This window comes from Thunnus albacares, chromosome 23 (genome assembly GCF_914725855.1).
Source record: "Thunnus albacares chromosome 23, fThuAlb1.1, whole genome shotgun sequence".
Classification (NCBI taxonomy): Eukaryota; Metazoa; Chordata; class Actinopteri; order Scombriformes; family Scombridae; genus Thunnus; species Thunnus albacares.
Genome location: NC_058128.1, coordinates 12,837,501 through 12,852,066, shown reverse-complemented (window position 1 = coordinate 12,852,066; position 14,566 = coordinate 12,837,501). Strand labels below are relative to the sequence as shown.

The window sequence follows — 14,566 nt, the reverse complement described above, 5'->3', positions numbered from 1 at the left end:
ATAATCTCTGTGAGGGTAGGATTTATTGCAGGGTCGTTGTGTTAGACTGCATGAGTTTGAGTTAGGTGTACCTAATAAACTGACAACTTGAGTGTAAGTGGATTATAAAGTATCCTGATAAAAATCTGGCCTTGCAGCACTTCCTTTCTCATAACTATGACCGCAATCAGAGTCAGATATGAATAATAAAAGAATATATATAAAATGAAAAAATAAGATGTCGTCAGTTTGAGGTTCTATCTATACACTTGACAGTAGTATGTAAATAGTTAGAAAATGCTAATGAAATCTGCTTTTGCTCTGTGTCTTTTTGTTCTTTATACAGCGACAATAGCTTTACATGGTTAAGGGAATTTCTTACTGTCATTATCGAGTTGGAACACTGGATTTCATGTAAATGAAGTCAGCGGTCAGAAGAGGTTAGCTTGGACACAATGCTGCTCTGTAATTGCATCTCCTCTGGTCTGACGCTGTGTGGCTTGCGGCCGTTTGGTCTGTGACTGTCCCCTTGTACCAGCCTGCCGGATTTATAAAATGGTTTCAGGCTCTATAAAGTGTCCAATAAACCACTTTTACTATTAGTGTAGGACATTGCTAGCATACAGCTGGTGACCACTACCACTGACCATATAACACACACACGCAAACACACGGACAAGCAGGGACAGTCACATACTTACTGGTCAGACACGCATTTTGAGGGCTGCTGGAATCAGACCTCTGCCAAACTCTAACCCCATGTTACCCCACCCTGCCGCCCCGATGACATCACTGCATAGCCCTGAACCACCGGCCCAGAAAGGCCTAAAACACACACAGACATACACACACACACACACGTGCAGGCGTCGAGAATGCTGAGCACAGACACCGTAACGAATACCGCAGGGTCACATTTTGAGTGCACACATACATGCAGAAATGCATACACACGCAGCACTTGACCATAATGAGTACCGCATGGCCACACTGCACACACACACACACACACACACACACACACACACACACACACACAATATACACACAAAAGGAGCAGGCTTAAAGTGCAGGCTGCTCCTCTGAGTGAAGTTGTCAACTTCTATTATAATATGTTTTCAAGTGGCTCGAACATTTCAGTGGATATTAAGAAGGATAATAAAGAAACTATTTATCCATCACTTGTTTTTGTGGTTGTATGATGGCGACGTTGGTCGGTCGTTCCATATGTCAACAACTATTTGACGAACTGCAAGGAAATTTTTGCAATTGCAAGACATTCATCTTCCCTTCAGGATGAGTTGTAGTAACATTGGAGATCCCCTGACTTTTCATCTATTTCTCATCATCAATTAAATACTTTGATTGGTGAGCACATAAATGCAAAACTTATTTAGTGATTATTTGCTATAATAATAATAATAATGCTAATCTTAGTCTTGTTAAAAAATATTGGATTACTAGATGAAAAAAAAAAACCACATTCTGCATCAGGAAGTCTTCTCCGGTATGTTGTACAAGTTTCTTCAATCATCTTTCAATCAAAACAGTCTTTACAAAATACAATATTAGCTCTTAACCTCCCAAAAGGTCAAAAGGTTCACATAAATTATGGAAAGGACCACAACTACAAGATATATATAACATTATAATCAACTTTTTAATCATTTTTTGACTTGTATTAAAACTTACAGTGGACAGCATCTCAACATGTGCGTTCTCTAAATTAGAAATTGTCATCAAAACAGAATGCAAAATCACTTCTTTGATAAATTTGAAATTGGTGTTTTTGCAACAAAAAATAAGCTTCCAATGAATTCCTAGTCTCCTGAAGACTGTTTTCATGATGAGGAGAGCCCTGGTGGAGCGTGTACAACATTTAATGTCTGGAAATGTGAAAAGTCGAATCAGAGCGTGATTGAGAAAAACAGAGTTGTTACATCAAATGTGGAGCTAAGCTTTTACTGAAGTATATTAACGGATCTCTCTGCCGAGTCAGCGCAGTCATCCCACAAACCAAACTGGCTAAAAACGGCTCACACACACACACGCACACACACACACACACACACACACACACACAGCAGAGGTGCAGGGGTTAAGCCGGCCGCTGTCATACAGTGTCCTGGGAGGAATTCCCAGGATTCCAGTCAACCAATCAGAGACCAGTGTTTAAAATACTGGCTCTTCAACTGGAGAGCTGGAGAAGCCATCCTCTTCACATGGACCACCGTCTGTGTGTGTATGTGTGTGTGTGTGTGTGTGTGTGTGTGTAAGGCCATGTTAGCCATTAGTGCTCCCACGGGGCTAAAATACACACATGTAACACATCCAGTGTTAAAGACTCCCTCCTCTCAGACACACACGCACAGACAAAGAAATGCAAACACATTCACACACTGAATAGTCAACTTTCAGAGGGTTGTTAAATTAAAAAACATTCCCTAATCTATTGTGCCTGAACACATGGGACAAACGCAGACACATACACACACACACACACACACACACACACTTCACAAAAACACTCTCGAATGACCTTGAGGATTCATTGATGTTTGCAGACATCCCATCCTCTCAAGTGTCTGGCGTGGAAACACACACACACACACACTTACTCCCCTTCCCTAAATACCGAGTCCCGAAGGACAAGACACTCAAGCAGCACTTCAGTGTTTAGTTAAAGAAAAGGTCTTTCTCACCAGTTGGAGGGCAGACAAGCAGACAGACAGAGGTATGTGAAGAAAGAAATGAGAAAATTCCTAGAATACACATTTTTTTAAATGCATCCAGACACATTTACTTAACAAAGGCCTGTTTTTTTTTTGATGTTGTTCCCACATGAATCTGTTATTAATTTTAGTTTTTAGGTAATTTGTGTTACTCGCTACTACAGAGAGAGTTGAGACGAGGAGTGAATGAAAGGAAATAAGCCTGGAAAGTGTTTGAAACGTCCTCAAGAGAAACAAATCTTTTTTTTTTTTTTTTGAAGGGGGTAAAACCAATCTGCTTCCTCATGTGTCAATTTTTCAAACTGAAATGAGAAAAATAAAATCCTGACAGACAGACACCCTTAACGTCAAACCCAACATGAGACGAGAGAGAGACAGAGAGTAAATAGAGAACAGATAGGTGACTGAAACAAAGAAAAGAAAGAGAAAAGATAAAACTGACTCATATAGAAAATAACGTCATGAATGAAACAGCGAGAGGGAGGGAAGAGAAAGAACAGAAGTTGACTGAGTAGACAGGGAGGGGAGGAGGAAGAGAGATTATCTCTCTCTAATGGCTAACTTGTTGACAGCAACACTTTTCACCACCTCTATCTACACATCTAACACTATCTATCACTCACACACACACACACACACACATATATACACACACACACAGACACACAGACACACACTTCCTCTCCTCTTGCAGGGTTTATCAGCCTGGCTGTCAGTCCGGTCCACAGCTAATGTGGGTTTCAGGCTTAGAACCATAAAAGTGCAAAGCGAACCGGAGACGTCACCGCCAGAGACGACCTCAGCTTTCTGCAGCCATCGCATGTTGAAAATGAATCTGATAGGTCTGCTTTCAGACGTGATGACAGACCGAAAAACGTACTTTTCTCTGTTAAGTCGGCCTTTTCACAAACGAGAAAAGTGGGGGTAAAGTTTAAATGAATCACAAAAAACGAAGATGTCTTTGCATCAAGTTAGATAAATGTGACTTTCTGATGTATCATGGTGAATAAAATGTTCCTTTATTGTGCATTTTCTTACTTTTGAAAGTGTGCATGTCTGTGTTACTATACTTTTCTGCTGAAATTGGGTTAAATCATGTATTTTCTTTGTCATAGTATGCATGCCTTTGCCTCTTCCGAGAAAGATCAATCAAACTCAATGACCCTGTTTTTAAGTTTTGTGGTGTTTGTTCTGTTCCCTCAAACTCAAAAAAAAGTTTGGCTTTGACACACTTCCTAATGCTTAATCAGTTCATGGGATCATGTTGCTTGTGTGTGAGTCTAGTGAGATGAACTGGGGTCAAAGGTCACCATAAAGCCTAAGTTAGTCTTCTAGGTCATCCCATTGCCCAAGACGGGAAAACACACACAAAAAATCAACTTCTTTATGAAATCACCTGTTCACAAACTTTTTTTGTCTTGTTACTTTAAATGTCTTGAAATCCACTTAATGACTGAATATACAGAACATTCAGACACAATTTAAAACCCTTTACAGTCATGGAAAAAAACAAGAAAAAACAACATATGTACAAAACACTAAAGTTGAGTTTCTGTGTTTTCTACAGAGCATTTTTTAAGATGTCACATCTTGAACTTATAATCTCAGCACAAATGTCTTTACATTGGACCACTTCAACTTCACCAGCTAAAAAAAATGTCCACACTCCTCGAAAGTTTAGGACTAACATACATTTTACCTCCATGCTATTAATATTTTATTTGCATTTGTGACCTCTGACCTATAGCTGCCACCTATTGTGCACAGTACATCCATGTATATTAGAATACGGACCTGTTATATTACATTTTCTGTTGAATGAGATGCAACACCAGAGTCACCGAGACACTTTAAGTATTTTTAAAAAAGAGATCCTGATTCTTACAGACTTGTTTCAGTGTGCAGTTAGATGCAATAACAGCCTCTGGCCCAGATGAAGGCAGAGCAGCTTCTCTCTACTGAGAGAAACATTTGTGCAACATTTCGACCAAAATAGTCCTGGTCTCCACCGCAAAGCGAGAGGGCAGCCTTCACACACACACACACACACACACACAGACACACACACGCAGACATACACACACACTGCATTTCACCACTGTCATGAAATAAGCCCATTCTGTAAGTAGACTGTGACAACGGAAACATTGTGGGGACAAAACGTCTACAAGTTCAAACGGAGCAAAGTCCAAACCCAGTGGAGAAGTTTAAAGTTTCTCACATTGACTTCAGATGTTTATAACCTGTTCAGAGCGCAAGTTTTACTCAACAGTGGTCAAGTTCAAAACTGTGTATTAAGTCCAGTAAAGCTCCACTTATCAAACTCATTAGGATACAGATGTTAGAGTCAACTGTCAGAAAAGATTAAATGACATATAATAACAACCATATAAGACTAGAATTAATTTGTATATCACAGAAAAACCATTGTTAGGTTGTAGTCACAACTCTCAAATCCCCGTCTACGATATTTCTATGATATTCCTGCAGCATTTGTGTACTTATCCCCTCTCTTTCAAAACTTCATTATAAAATCTTTATATTTCTTACCTGGTCTGGTTTGCTTGAATCCAGTTGTTGCTCAGCTGTCCAAGAAAAGTTTCTCCTCCCACCATCCGAAGCGCACAAGCCCCGAAAAGTGTGACTCTGTCCGGCTGGTAAACTACAGACAGATCGGTGTTGTTCCCCGCAGCAGCCTGCAGCGCAGCGCTCACAAGTTTGACGCCTATTTTGACACAATAAACGCCCTTCCTTTTGTTGCTCGATCACCTTCACGCACAGATACTGCACGAAAGTCCTTGTCTGAGTCACAAAAAGTTGATTTATTGGAATACACAGAAGTATAACGAAGCCTGCGGCGATCCGTGGACCTGTCAGCCACCAAAAAAAAAGTCCCCTCTTGTCATGTAAGAACGCAAGCATGAGCTGAAAAATCAGTGGCACACGCTCCTATTGTGTACGTGTGTGTGCGCGCGCTGTGTCCTCAGCAACAGGTGTCAGAAATAAAGTGAGATTTCTTCACAGCCATCACAAGTTTCCAAAGGCTCTCCAACTAATTACGCACGCAGAGGGAGAGAGAGAGGGAGAGAGGGGGGAGGAGGAGGAGGAGGAGAAGGAGGAGGGAGGGTTATCTCCAAAGTTTTACGCGTCGAGGAACACGAGCGAGAAGTTTGAGCCGAGTGAAACAAAAGAGCCCTGAAGTTCACTCTCTGTTTGTGTGTGAGCCGTCTGACTGCTCTGCTCTGCTCCGATGTGGAAACTGCCCGCCTGCACACCGCTGCGAGAGAGAGAGAGAGAAAGAGAGAGAGAGAAATAGAGAAGGAGAGAGAAAGTGTATGGTTTTACGCAGAAACAGGAGGAGAGAAAAGTGTGTCTCTCGATCATTACCAGATAAGAGGGGATGAATCATGGGTGCAAAACATCTGTCAGGAGTGGGATTTGAACCCACGCCTCCATTTGGAGACCAGAAGTCCCTTTTGCTCAGGAAGGATTCAAGCCTTGAGTCTGGCGCCTTAGACCGCTCGGCCATCCTGACAACTGATGGTGGTAAAAGTCAGTGACGAGTTCACAAAACTCAGTTAGCTGTAGTTTTATAATTAGTTTAATCCCTTTCTGTCTAACATCTAAAACATGTCAGACTTATTTTATTCCTACACGGTGTGACAATCAGATTAATGCAGCTCACCTGTGCAGCTACTTTTGTCGGTTAATTAAAATATAGGGTATCAGTCTGTCTTAAAACAACAGTAAAGGTGCTCAAATGAACATTAACACAGGTTTTGCTCGCTGTAATCATTCCTCCTGTTCATACTGACAGAAGATCACCTCCAAATGAACTTCTAATATATAAGTGATGGGGAACAAAACTGTATTTAAAAGTTTATCTGAAAAGAGGCTTGAGACGTCTGAGTTAGTCAAATAAAGTTGATATCTGTCACAGTCGTTTTTAGTAAAGATTTCCCCTGTTTTGTGTGTGTCTGACAAACAGGGTTTCCTTGTGTAACTGCAGTGGAAGTATGGTAACAAAAAGAGGGACTTTGGCACTAAAAAGACAGTAAAAACTAGTGACTAATGTGGACGACTGGCTGGCTGAAGCTTCATATTAGCTTCAAATAAACTTTTAAATAGATTTTTGCACAGAGGAAGGACTGCAGATTTTGTCCCCCATCACTTACATTGAAAGTGCATTATGAAAGGATCCCTTAATGATCAGTATGAACAGGAGGGATGATTATAGCAAAAAAATGTCATTTGGGCACTTTACTATTGTTTTAAGACTTGATAAAATGTGAAACTATCCTTTATCCTCTGTTCCTTCATGATTTATTCAAGGAGAAACCTGCGTAATAAAACTACAAAGATGAAACTTGCAGGTAAACATTTTGTCAGGAGTGGGATTTGAACCCACGCCTCCATGTGGAGACCAGAAGTCCCTTTTGCTCAGGAAGGATTTAAGCCTTGAGTCTGGCGCCTTAGACCGCTCGGCCATCCTGACAACTGACAGAGAGAAAAATGTAACAGATGATTTGTGAATTTCACCCCACATCAAGCGTCTGTCTCTCCCTTTCACTTGCAGTTTGATTTATGTTTATTAAAAGTTGTCAAGATTTTTTTTTCCCCTTTGCAACATTAAATGATTTCGCAACAGTGCTGACAGAATCATAACTCAGCTATCAGCTCAGCCAAGCTGCTTCACGTTGCCTCCAAACTTATATTAATGCTAATAATCACCTTAACATAGCTCACCTGTGCAGTTGACCTTGTACTGTGACTTTTACACAGTTCAGATTGGAGACTACTACATGTACATACATGTTCAGGGGGTAACTCGTCTTACATATGTTTAATCATTTAACTGGGATGAATCTTGCAGGTAAAACCTCTGTCAGGAGTGGGATTTGAACCCACGCCTCCATGTGGAGACCAGAAGTCCCTTTGCTCAGGAAGGAGTCATCCCTTGAGTCTGGCGCCTTAGACCGCTCGGCCATCCTGACAACTGACATTTTGAGGTCAACGACATTGCTTTGTGGTTTTCACGTAGAATTCTCCGCCAGCTTTGGTTGCATTACAGTGAAAACGTCTTCTTAACGCGGTCTGACTGTGAACCCTAATCTGTCTATTCCTCCCTCTCTCTTGTCGGGACACGGCAGCTTGGGAGAAATTTTCTCTAAAAAGTCACACAAATGGCCAGATGAAGGAGGAAAAAAAAAAAAAAGAAGAGGAAAATGTCATCAGTGTTGCTGGATGTTTGGACTGTCAGTGGCTAACAGCTTATTTTAGCAGCTCCACTCCTCTCACATTGTTTTTATTTCCTCTCAAAAGTTTTTCCTACTGCTCACTGCCTCCTTCTGTCCCTTCCATCTCGCCAGCTCTCTCCGCCCGCCCCTCATTTTCCCATTCATCCCAACTACAGGACAGTAATTAGTTTACTTCACAAACCATTTATTAGAGACAATAAAGCAAAATCTGAATGCAAAAAATAAAAATATCCCAAAACCAACAAGAAACGAGATTACGCCACCAAACCGCACTGAGATCATGAATTATTTAGCTTAAGAATATGTAATATACCCTGAATGTGTGTTTTAATTTGAGCTGCTGTTTGTTTTGCTCTCAGCCCTCCCTCCCTCCTTCTTCTCCCTCTGTTTCTCTTTCTCTCCATCACTCTCTCCTTCTTTTTCTTTTCAGTCATGTGTGATGTGATGTGTGATGATTGAAACCACATCGTCTCAAAGCCAAAGCAAGCCCTCCCCACTTCCTCTGCAGTCACTCACTTTTTATTTCTCCTCCCGGTTCCTCATGTGTCTCAGCCCTCCACTATATATATAACATATATACTCTATATATGGAGAGACAGGCTACACCGTATGTAGATACTTTTAACTACACACACGTGCACACAAACATATATTATCTCAAGGACATCTATGTTTTTTGTGCTGTAAATCACCAGTATCAGTGGGATCTTATCGACACTGGATCTCTGCAAACAGAGGTGTGTGTGTGTGTAAGAGACAGAAAAAACCCAAAACAGGCTAACTCATGAGAAAATCATTGCACAAAGTCTAAAACACAAGTACGTATGGATAAGAAAAGTTTCCAAAGTACAGTCTCCTGCGTGGAAACCTCCACCCATATACAGTATAGTGCATACCTCATACGCTTAATGCTTATTATCATAGTATGTTTTTGCAGTTAGTGTAGAAGAAGTCAACGTCGTTTTCTGTTTTGTACAAGATTATTGCGACAACACTGTCAATTAAGCTACCATTTAGTTTATAAAATGCCAGAAAAATGCCACTCACAATTTCCCAGAGCCCAAGTTTGCTTGTTTTGTCCAACCAACAGTCCAAACCCCAAAAATTATTCAATTTACAATTATATAAAACCAGAAAAAGCAACAAATCCTCACATTTGAGAAGGAGAAACCAAGTCATGTTTGGCGTTTTTGCTTGATGCATGGAATAATTTGGATTATACTGATTATCACAACTGTTGCAGACTAATTTTCTGTAAATCCACTAATTGACTACTTGACTTTTTTCAGCTCTAGAAAAAGCAAAAATGTTTCTGAAGTGTCCCTGAAGCTGTTTTTCACCATTATTCCTCGCCGTGAGCCACTCCCAAACATCCTTTGCACAATGCATTTTGAGAGTCCTTGAGCAGCAGACGCAAAAATCAAGGAATTTAGTTTGCATACCGACGTCTTTCAGTATTCTTAAGTTTGTCACTTTTCTGGAATGAACTCACTACAAACTCAAAATATGATCAATGTTAGTACGTGGTCTGGAATTGGGACACGACTCAGGATTTGATTTTAAGCTTGCAAGTGAATCCAGCTGTTATACAACTTCAGTCAAATAGCTAAAAAAGATATATATGATGCAGAAATTACATTTAAAAAAGACATTTTTAAGCCTATATTTGTTCTACTCTCTGCTTTCTGTCACGCTGATTGGGCAAAATCAAGGCTGGAGCTTATTGTAAGACTTGAAACTGAAAGGACGTCTCCATCTTAGATGAGGTTTTTGTGGGAATATTGTACATATGAACTTCTTTGATGAATATTTTTGATGTTTTAACATGTAACATGCACTTACTGCGTGTTCTGAAACTGTGTCACACGCAGCTCAAAGAGAATCGGAGCTACAGAAGAGTTACAGCAGAGACAAGAAGATGAATGATGTCTGGTGCTCAGTGGGTTGTGTCTCCACTCTTTCCTATCTATCTCTCCCTCCCTCTCTCTCTCTCTCTCCATCACATAAATCAGGGAGTCATACATGCGTTTCTCTTTCCCTCCGCCTCTTTCTCGCTCTGTCCATTCCTTCTGTCTCCCTCCACTGGCTTTTATTAGGACAGTAGATGGAGAAAGCAGAACCGATCCTCCACGCAAACCCAGGTACGGACACACGGGCAGACGCAAAGCGTTGCCATATGTGACGGTAAACACCAGCACATATGCTACATTTACAGACTGTCAAGGAGTCGGCTCTCGGTGTGTTTGATATGTTTTATTGTGTGAAAAACAGAACAGCTCTAAAAACCTGATGCTGGTTTGATCCTTGCTTGGGAAATTCTTCACAGGGGAGGTTAAAGGTCAGGTCAGGGTGGAGGTTCAAGGTTAGCGGAGCCGGGTGGGGCCTTTAAACCCGGGTTTTCTAGTTGAATGAGTCTCACAATTCATTACACCAAGCTGCTGCCATATGCAAGTTCCAAAAGGAAGTGTGTATGTGGGGCACTTTCCACACAGTCGACTCCTCTGTGTCATTAATCATCTTCGTTCACCCTCTTTCTGGCCTAAAATGTTTCCTTCATTCTTCTATTTGGCACCGAAAAAACAGTTAAAGTTACTAAACACGTCAAGTTTAAACTGTGCGTAGCATAAATCTGATTTGAGTCCAGGTTATTGGGAAACACTTCACTTTGGGATGAGTCGTTGGTCATTTCAAACAGTAGTAATGGTGTGGCTAGTGTGTGGTGCAGAACTGGAACAGGATGGGGCCTCTTTGAAGGATACTGGTCTAGATAGGGAAGCCTTGGGTATGGAATAATGTCATTATTGTGGGAGGGTAGGAAAATAAACCACTGGTGACAAGATAAGAGACGCAGTTTAGTCTGCATGTGAAAGGGGGAGATAGTGAGAGAGAAGGAAAGGGAAGGTCAGAGAAGTTAAGGACAGATTTTTCAGTATCATTTGCCCTTAAACTGGATTTATAATTGATGTTAGGGGTTAATGGGAGTCCCACAGGCCACAGACAAATCCAGTCCCAGTTCTATGTGCTTTCTCCGCCTTTGCCTTTGCCTTTGCCCGACCTGTGGCTACAATTTCAAGGAAGCATAAACATCAGCTACAGCGTGTAGGTACAGACATGTATTAAGACATATAGAAATACTCTGCTTGGAACAATATTGTGTGTCTGATGTTTTTCCACGAAAAAATCATTACCACTTTAAAATCACAAAATGGCATCTCCTCTTTCTCCCTCATTAAAAAATCCAAAATCTATGAATATGCAAATAAATTTCGATTCTAAATTTTATCTGCCGGACACAAAATGTCTCCTACTTCACTGTAAAGTCCATGTGCACAGGAGGCTTCCAAAGTTCCCAAATCACACTTGTGTAAGTTGAATATTGGACCACGATTGGCTCCAAACTAGTTGTGATGTCACAAATCATGCTCGTAGGCCCACCCCTTTAAATTGGATTTTTCAATGAGCACAGAGAAACTTTCCACTTTCAGCAGATGAATTTGAAAACAGCCTTCTAGTGTCAAACTCTGCACAGTGAAGCTCAAACATCCAATTGTAGGAACAAGAAGAAAAACATATTTTTGAGTGGAGGAGGACTTGAGCGAAAGAGTATAAATGACAGTCATCTTCAAAACATAACAAACATTATACCATCTGCAAAACATGTTTTACTTATTGTTACTTCACTTGGATGTTTGAGCTTCACTGTGCAGAATGATGTGTGTGCAGAGTTTGACACCAGAAGGCTGTTTTCACTTTCATCTGCTGAAAGTGGAAAGTTTCTCTGAGTTTAAGGGGTGTAAATACGAACATACTAGTCTGGGAGCCAATCATGGTCCAGTATGCAACTGGAAACTTGAAGCCTCCAGTGCACAAACACGGAGAATGGACTTGTCAGTGAGGTATGAGACATCTTGTATCATCTTTTTTGGGGAAAAAAACCATATAAAAAATTATTATTCAAAGCACAGTACTTGTATATTTCCTAAAACATGTCTGGAATCTTTAACAAAATTTACCACTGTGCAAGGGACAGCGTGAGTGAGAGAATAAAGGAATTGGTACAAAATGTCAGGATGTGCAACAATGTTCACCTGTCAAATATCTGAGACAGACAAATATAGACAGAATTCTTCCATAACGAGGTAAAGATAAATCCATATTTTATTTTATTCCATTCTTTCATTCCGATTTTCAATCCACAGCAAAGTCAAGGTGAGTCCCTGTCATCACCGTTCAATGACAAAACATTATAAAACAGACAACAAGATACTGGATTTACACTTGCTCATATCTGACGGAGTTTCATTCCAAAATGAGATTCCTACTATTTATACAATGTTACACAAACCCTGAAACCCTGGTAACATTCAAACAGCCTGCACTCAACGTCAGGTGACGATTCCTTCTCCTAAAATTGATGTTGTGGAATGAAACTCCTCCTTTACACCCATGGGGCTCGGAGCTGTTATAAGACAGTGCTTAGAGGCTGGAAAACTCTTTTTTTTCCCTCTTAAAGGTCAGATCTGGGTGTAAAATCAGATTTGAGTGTTCAGCGTAAATCCCTGTCTTCAGGCTCTGTGTCCACTTATTTCTTTTTTAGGAAGCAGAGCTAAACAGTTGCACGTGGGCAGCTTCACTCATGGTTTCAGCACTTACTGTGACTATAAAAACTTGTTAGAGTAGCTTTTGCTTTAAGTTGAAACAATTTGAACCTCTAAGCACTCCGTGCTCTAAGCGTTTTAAATCATGCTAAGGCTGTCAGTGCTGTGGGAAACATGCATCAGAGTGTCATTTCCACTGTAAACAACAAGAACAAGAAACTGATTTGGAGGAAAATGCTCCTGGTGGACACAGAGCCTCATGTAGGTGCAATATATACGTTCCCAATAACAGTCTCCCGCTTGTGGAACAAATCTGTGGTTACTTGCATCACAAAAAAAAGATTTGGACACATTATGTAATATACTAAACAATGGATGACAATATTTTCAATTAAACCAGACTAGTGTTTTATATATATATATATATTACCAAAAGCAAAAAAATATATAATTTTTTTTTTATATCCCCTCCCTCCCAAAAAAGAAAGAAAACAAAAACAACAGATGTTTCAATGAGGGGAAATGAGCAAGTTCAGATTTGTCCTTTGTTAATTTTAAAGGGATTGTCACAAAAGGGATTTTGTAATTTCAGCATGGACACCGTAACTGAATGTTTTTTTTCTCAGGTTAAAAAGAAACACAAGACATCTACACTGGTATATTTTAATAAAGGGAGTATTGCGAGATTTACCGTCTGTGCATTTCAACAGCAATGGGAAAACATTAGATGAAAGTGTCACATTCCCAAGACAAAAAAAAAAAAAAAAGTGTTTCTGTTTATTAGACTTCTCTCTTTACAATTTACAAAACTATCTGGAGATTACTGCTTATAGAATCTGCAAGTTTGGGACGTTTCATACCTCAGATGCCTGAAATAAAAGAAACACAAGAAATGGGGGGGAGAAAAAAAGAAAGTAAGAGTTAAAAAGATAGCAGCAAATGATGTAAAGAACCAAAGGCAGCTGAAATAAACACACATTGTATCTGAACCAATCCAATAATGTGGCAACAGCGCGTAAATCTGGCATCAGAAACAACCTGGCAACTCACTTTTATACAGTTCGAAAATATTTTTTCCCCCCATAAAATACATCAAGTTACAAGTCCAACTGCTGATTGCCTAGAAGGACACAAGATGGCCGCTCTGAAGTGTCACAGATGGTGAGTGCAGTGAAGGCTTCTTCTGTTTTGGAATAGTTAGGAAAATAAGTATTAAAAGTCTCAAAAACATCAACTATTTCCAATGAACTTGCATGCCAACAAAGCACTTTGAACTCAAAACTGAACAGCAGTGCCGTCAGCTGGTGCCGTTCATTCAAATTATGGCGACTAAAGACACTGTGAAAGAATGTTTTTTTTTTAATAACAACTCGATTTTTTTTGTCGATCCTCGAAGGGAAATTCTCCTTTTGCTTATTTGAAAATGAGAGAAGAGCAGGTAACAGAAGGGAAAAAAGAAATCTTCTTCATCTTCATATCTGACGCTGTGATCTTATTTGCGTATCAGGAGATTTCGGCAGCGGACTGGAGGCTTCTGATGATGCTGCGTGTTAAATGTTTTGCGAGTCTGCATGCTTTTTTTTTTCTGACTTTGTGTGCTCGTGAATCATATATACGTAAGCTTATTTATGTGGGTGTGTTTGCTTGTGTGTGTGTGTGCGAGCGTCAGCAGCTGTCCTCCAGGGCGTTGACGACCTGTTCCAAAATGTCGGGGCATCGGTCGGCGATCTGCTGCAGGACCTGATTGGCGTACTCCTGTAGCTCCGCCCCCTCCCTCTCACACAGCGCTAACTCTGCCTCCAACTGAGAGAGAGAGAAAGAAGAGAGGGATTTTTACCATTTTGTAAACCAACATATTGTTATACAACCAACATGGTAAAATGGAATTTAAAGACATCAGATTTGCTTTCTTGATGAGAGTTAGATGAGAAGATTGATACGACTCTATTATCTGTCCATTAAATATGAAGCCGTGAAGTTACCTGGCTGAGAAATAGTC

The 14,566-nt window shown here is 40.3% G+C and overlaps 2 protein-coding genes and 3 non-coding genes across 13 annotated transcripts in view; all 5 read right to left on the bottom strand.

The window, feature by feature from the left end:
- wnt5b (wingless-type MMTV integration site family, member 5b) overlaps positions 1-5,972 on the bottom strand; it is an 86,681-nt gene extending 80,709 nt beyond the window's left edge. Inside the window, exon 1 of one of the 2 annotated variants that reach the window (XM_044342993.1) lies at positions 5,262-5,972. In XM_044342993.1, the coding sequence (XP_044198928.1) occupies positions 5,262-5,633 (372 nt within the window). In that variant the 5' untranslated portion in view covers positions 5,634-5,972. The remainder of the gene's footprint in view (positions 1-5,261) is intronic. The other variant, XM_044342995.1, reaches the window with a different exon arrangement.
- A 162-nt stretch (positions 5,973-6,134) lies between these two features.
- Positions 6,135-6,246, bottom strand: trnal-caa. Its single transcript has 2 exons — positions 6,209-6,246; positions 6,135-6,180 (listed from the first exon to the last, which is right to left on the bottom strand). It is a non-coding gene; the product is annotated as a tRNA-Leu (tRNA).
- Positions 6,247-7,094: 848 nt separating this feature from the next.
- On the bottom strand, positions 7,095-7,206 carry trnal-caa. Its single transcript has 2 exons — positions 7,169-7,206; positions 7,095-7,140 (listed from the first exon to the last, which is right to left on the bottom strand). It is a non-coding gene; the product is annotated as a tRNA-Leu (tRNA).
- A 388-nt stretch (positions 7,207-7,594) lies between these two features.
- trnal-caa lies at positions 7,595-7,705 on the bottom strand. Its single transcript has 2 exons — positions 7,668-7,705; positions 7,595-7,640 (listed from the first exon to the last, which is right to left on the bottom strand). It is a non-coding gene; the product is annotated as a tRNA-Leu (tRNA).
- Positions 7,706-12,109: 4,404 nt separating this feature from the next.
- LOC122974893 (ELKS/Rab6-interacting/CAST family member 1-like) overlaps positions 12,110-14,566 on the bottom strand; it is a 138,493-nt gene continuing 136,036 nt past the window's right edge. For all 8 annotated transcript variants that reach the window (XM_044342957.1, XM_044342961.1, XM_044342962.1 and 5 more), the window contains one exon: positions 12,110-14,370. In XM_044342957.1, the coding sequence (XP_044198892.1) occupies positions 14,233-14,370 (138 nt within the window). In that variant the 3' untranslated portion in view covers positions 12,110-14,232. The remainder of the gene's footprint in view (positions 14,371-14,566) is intronic.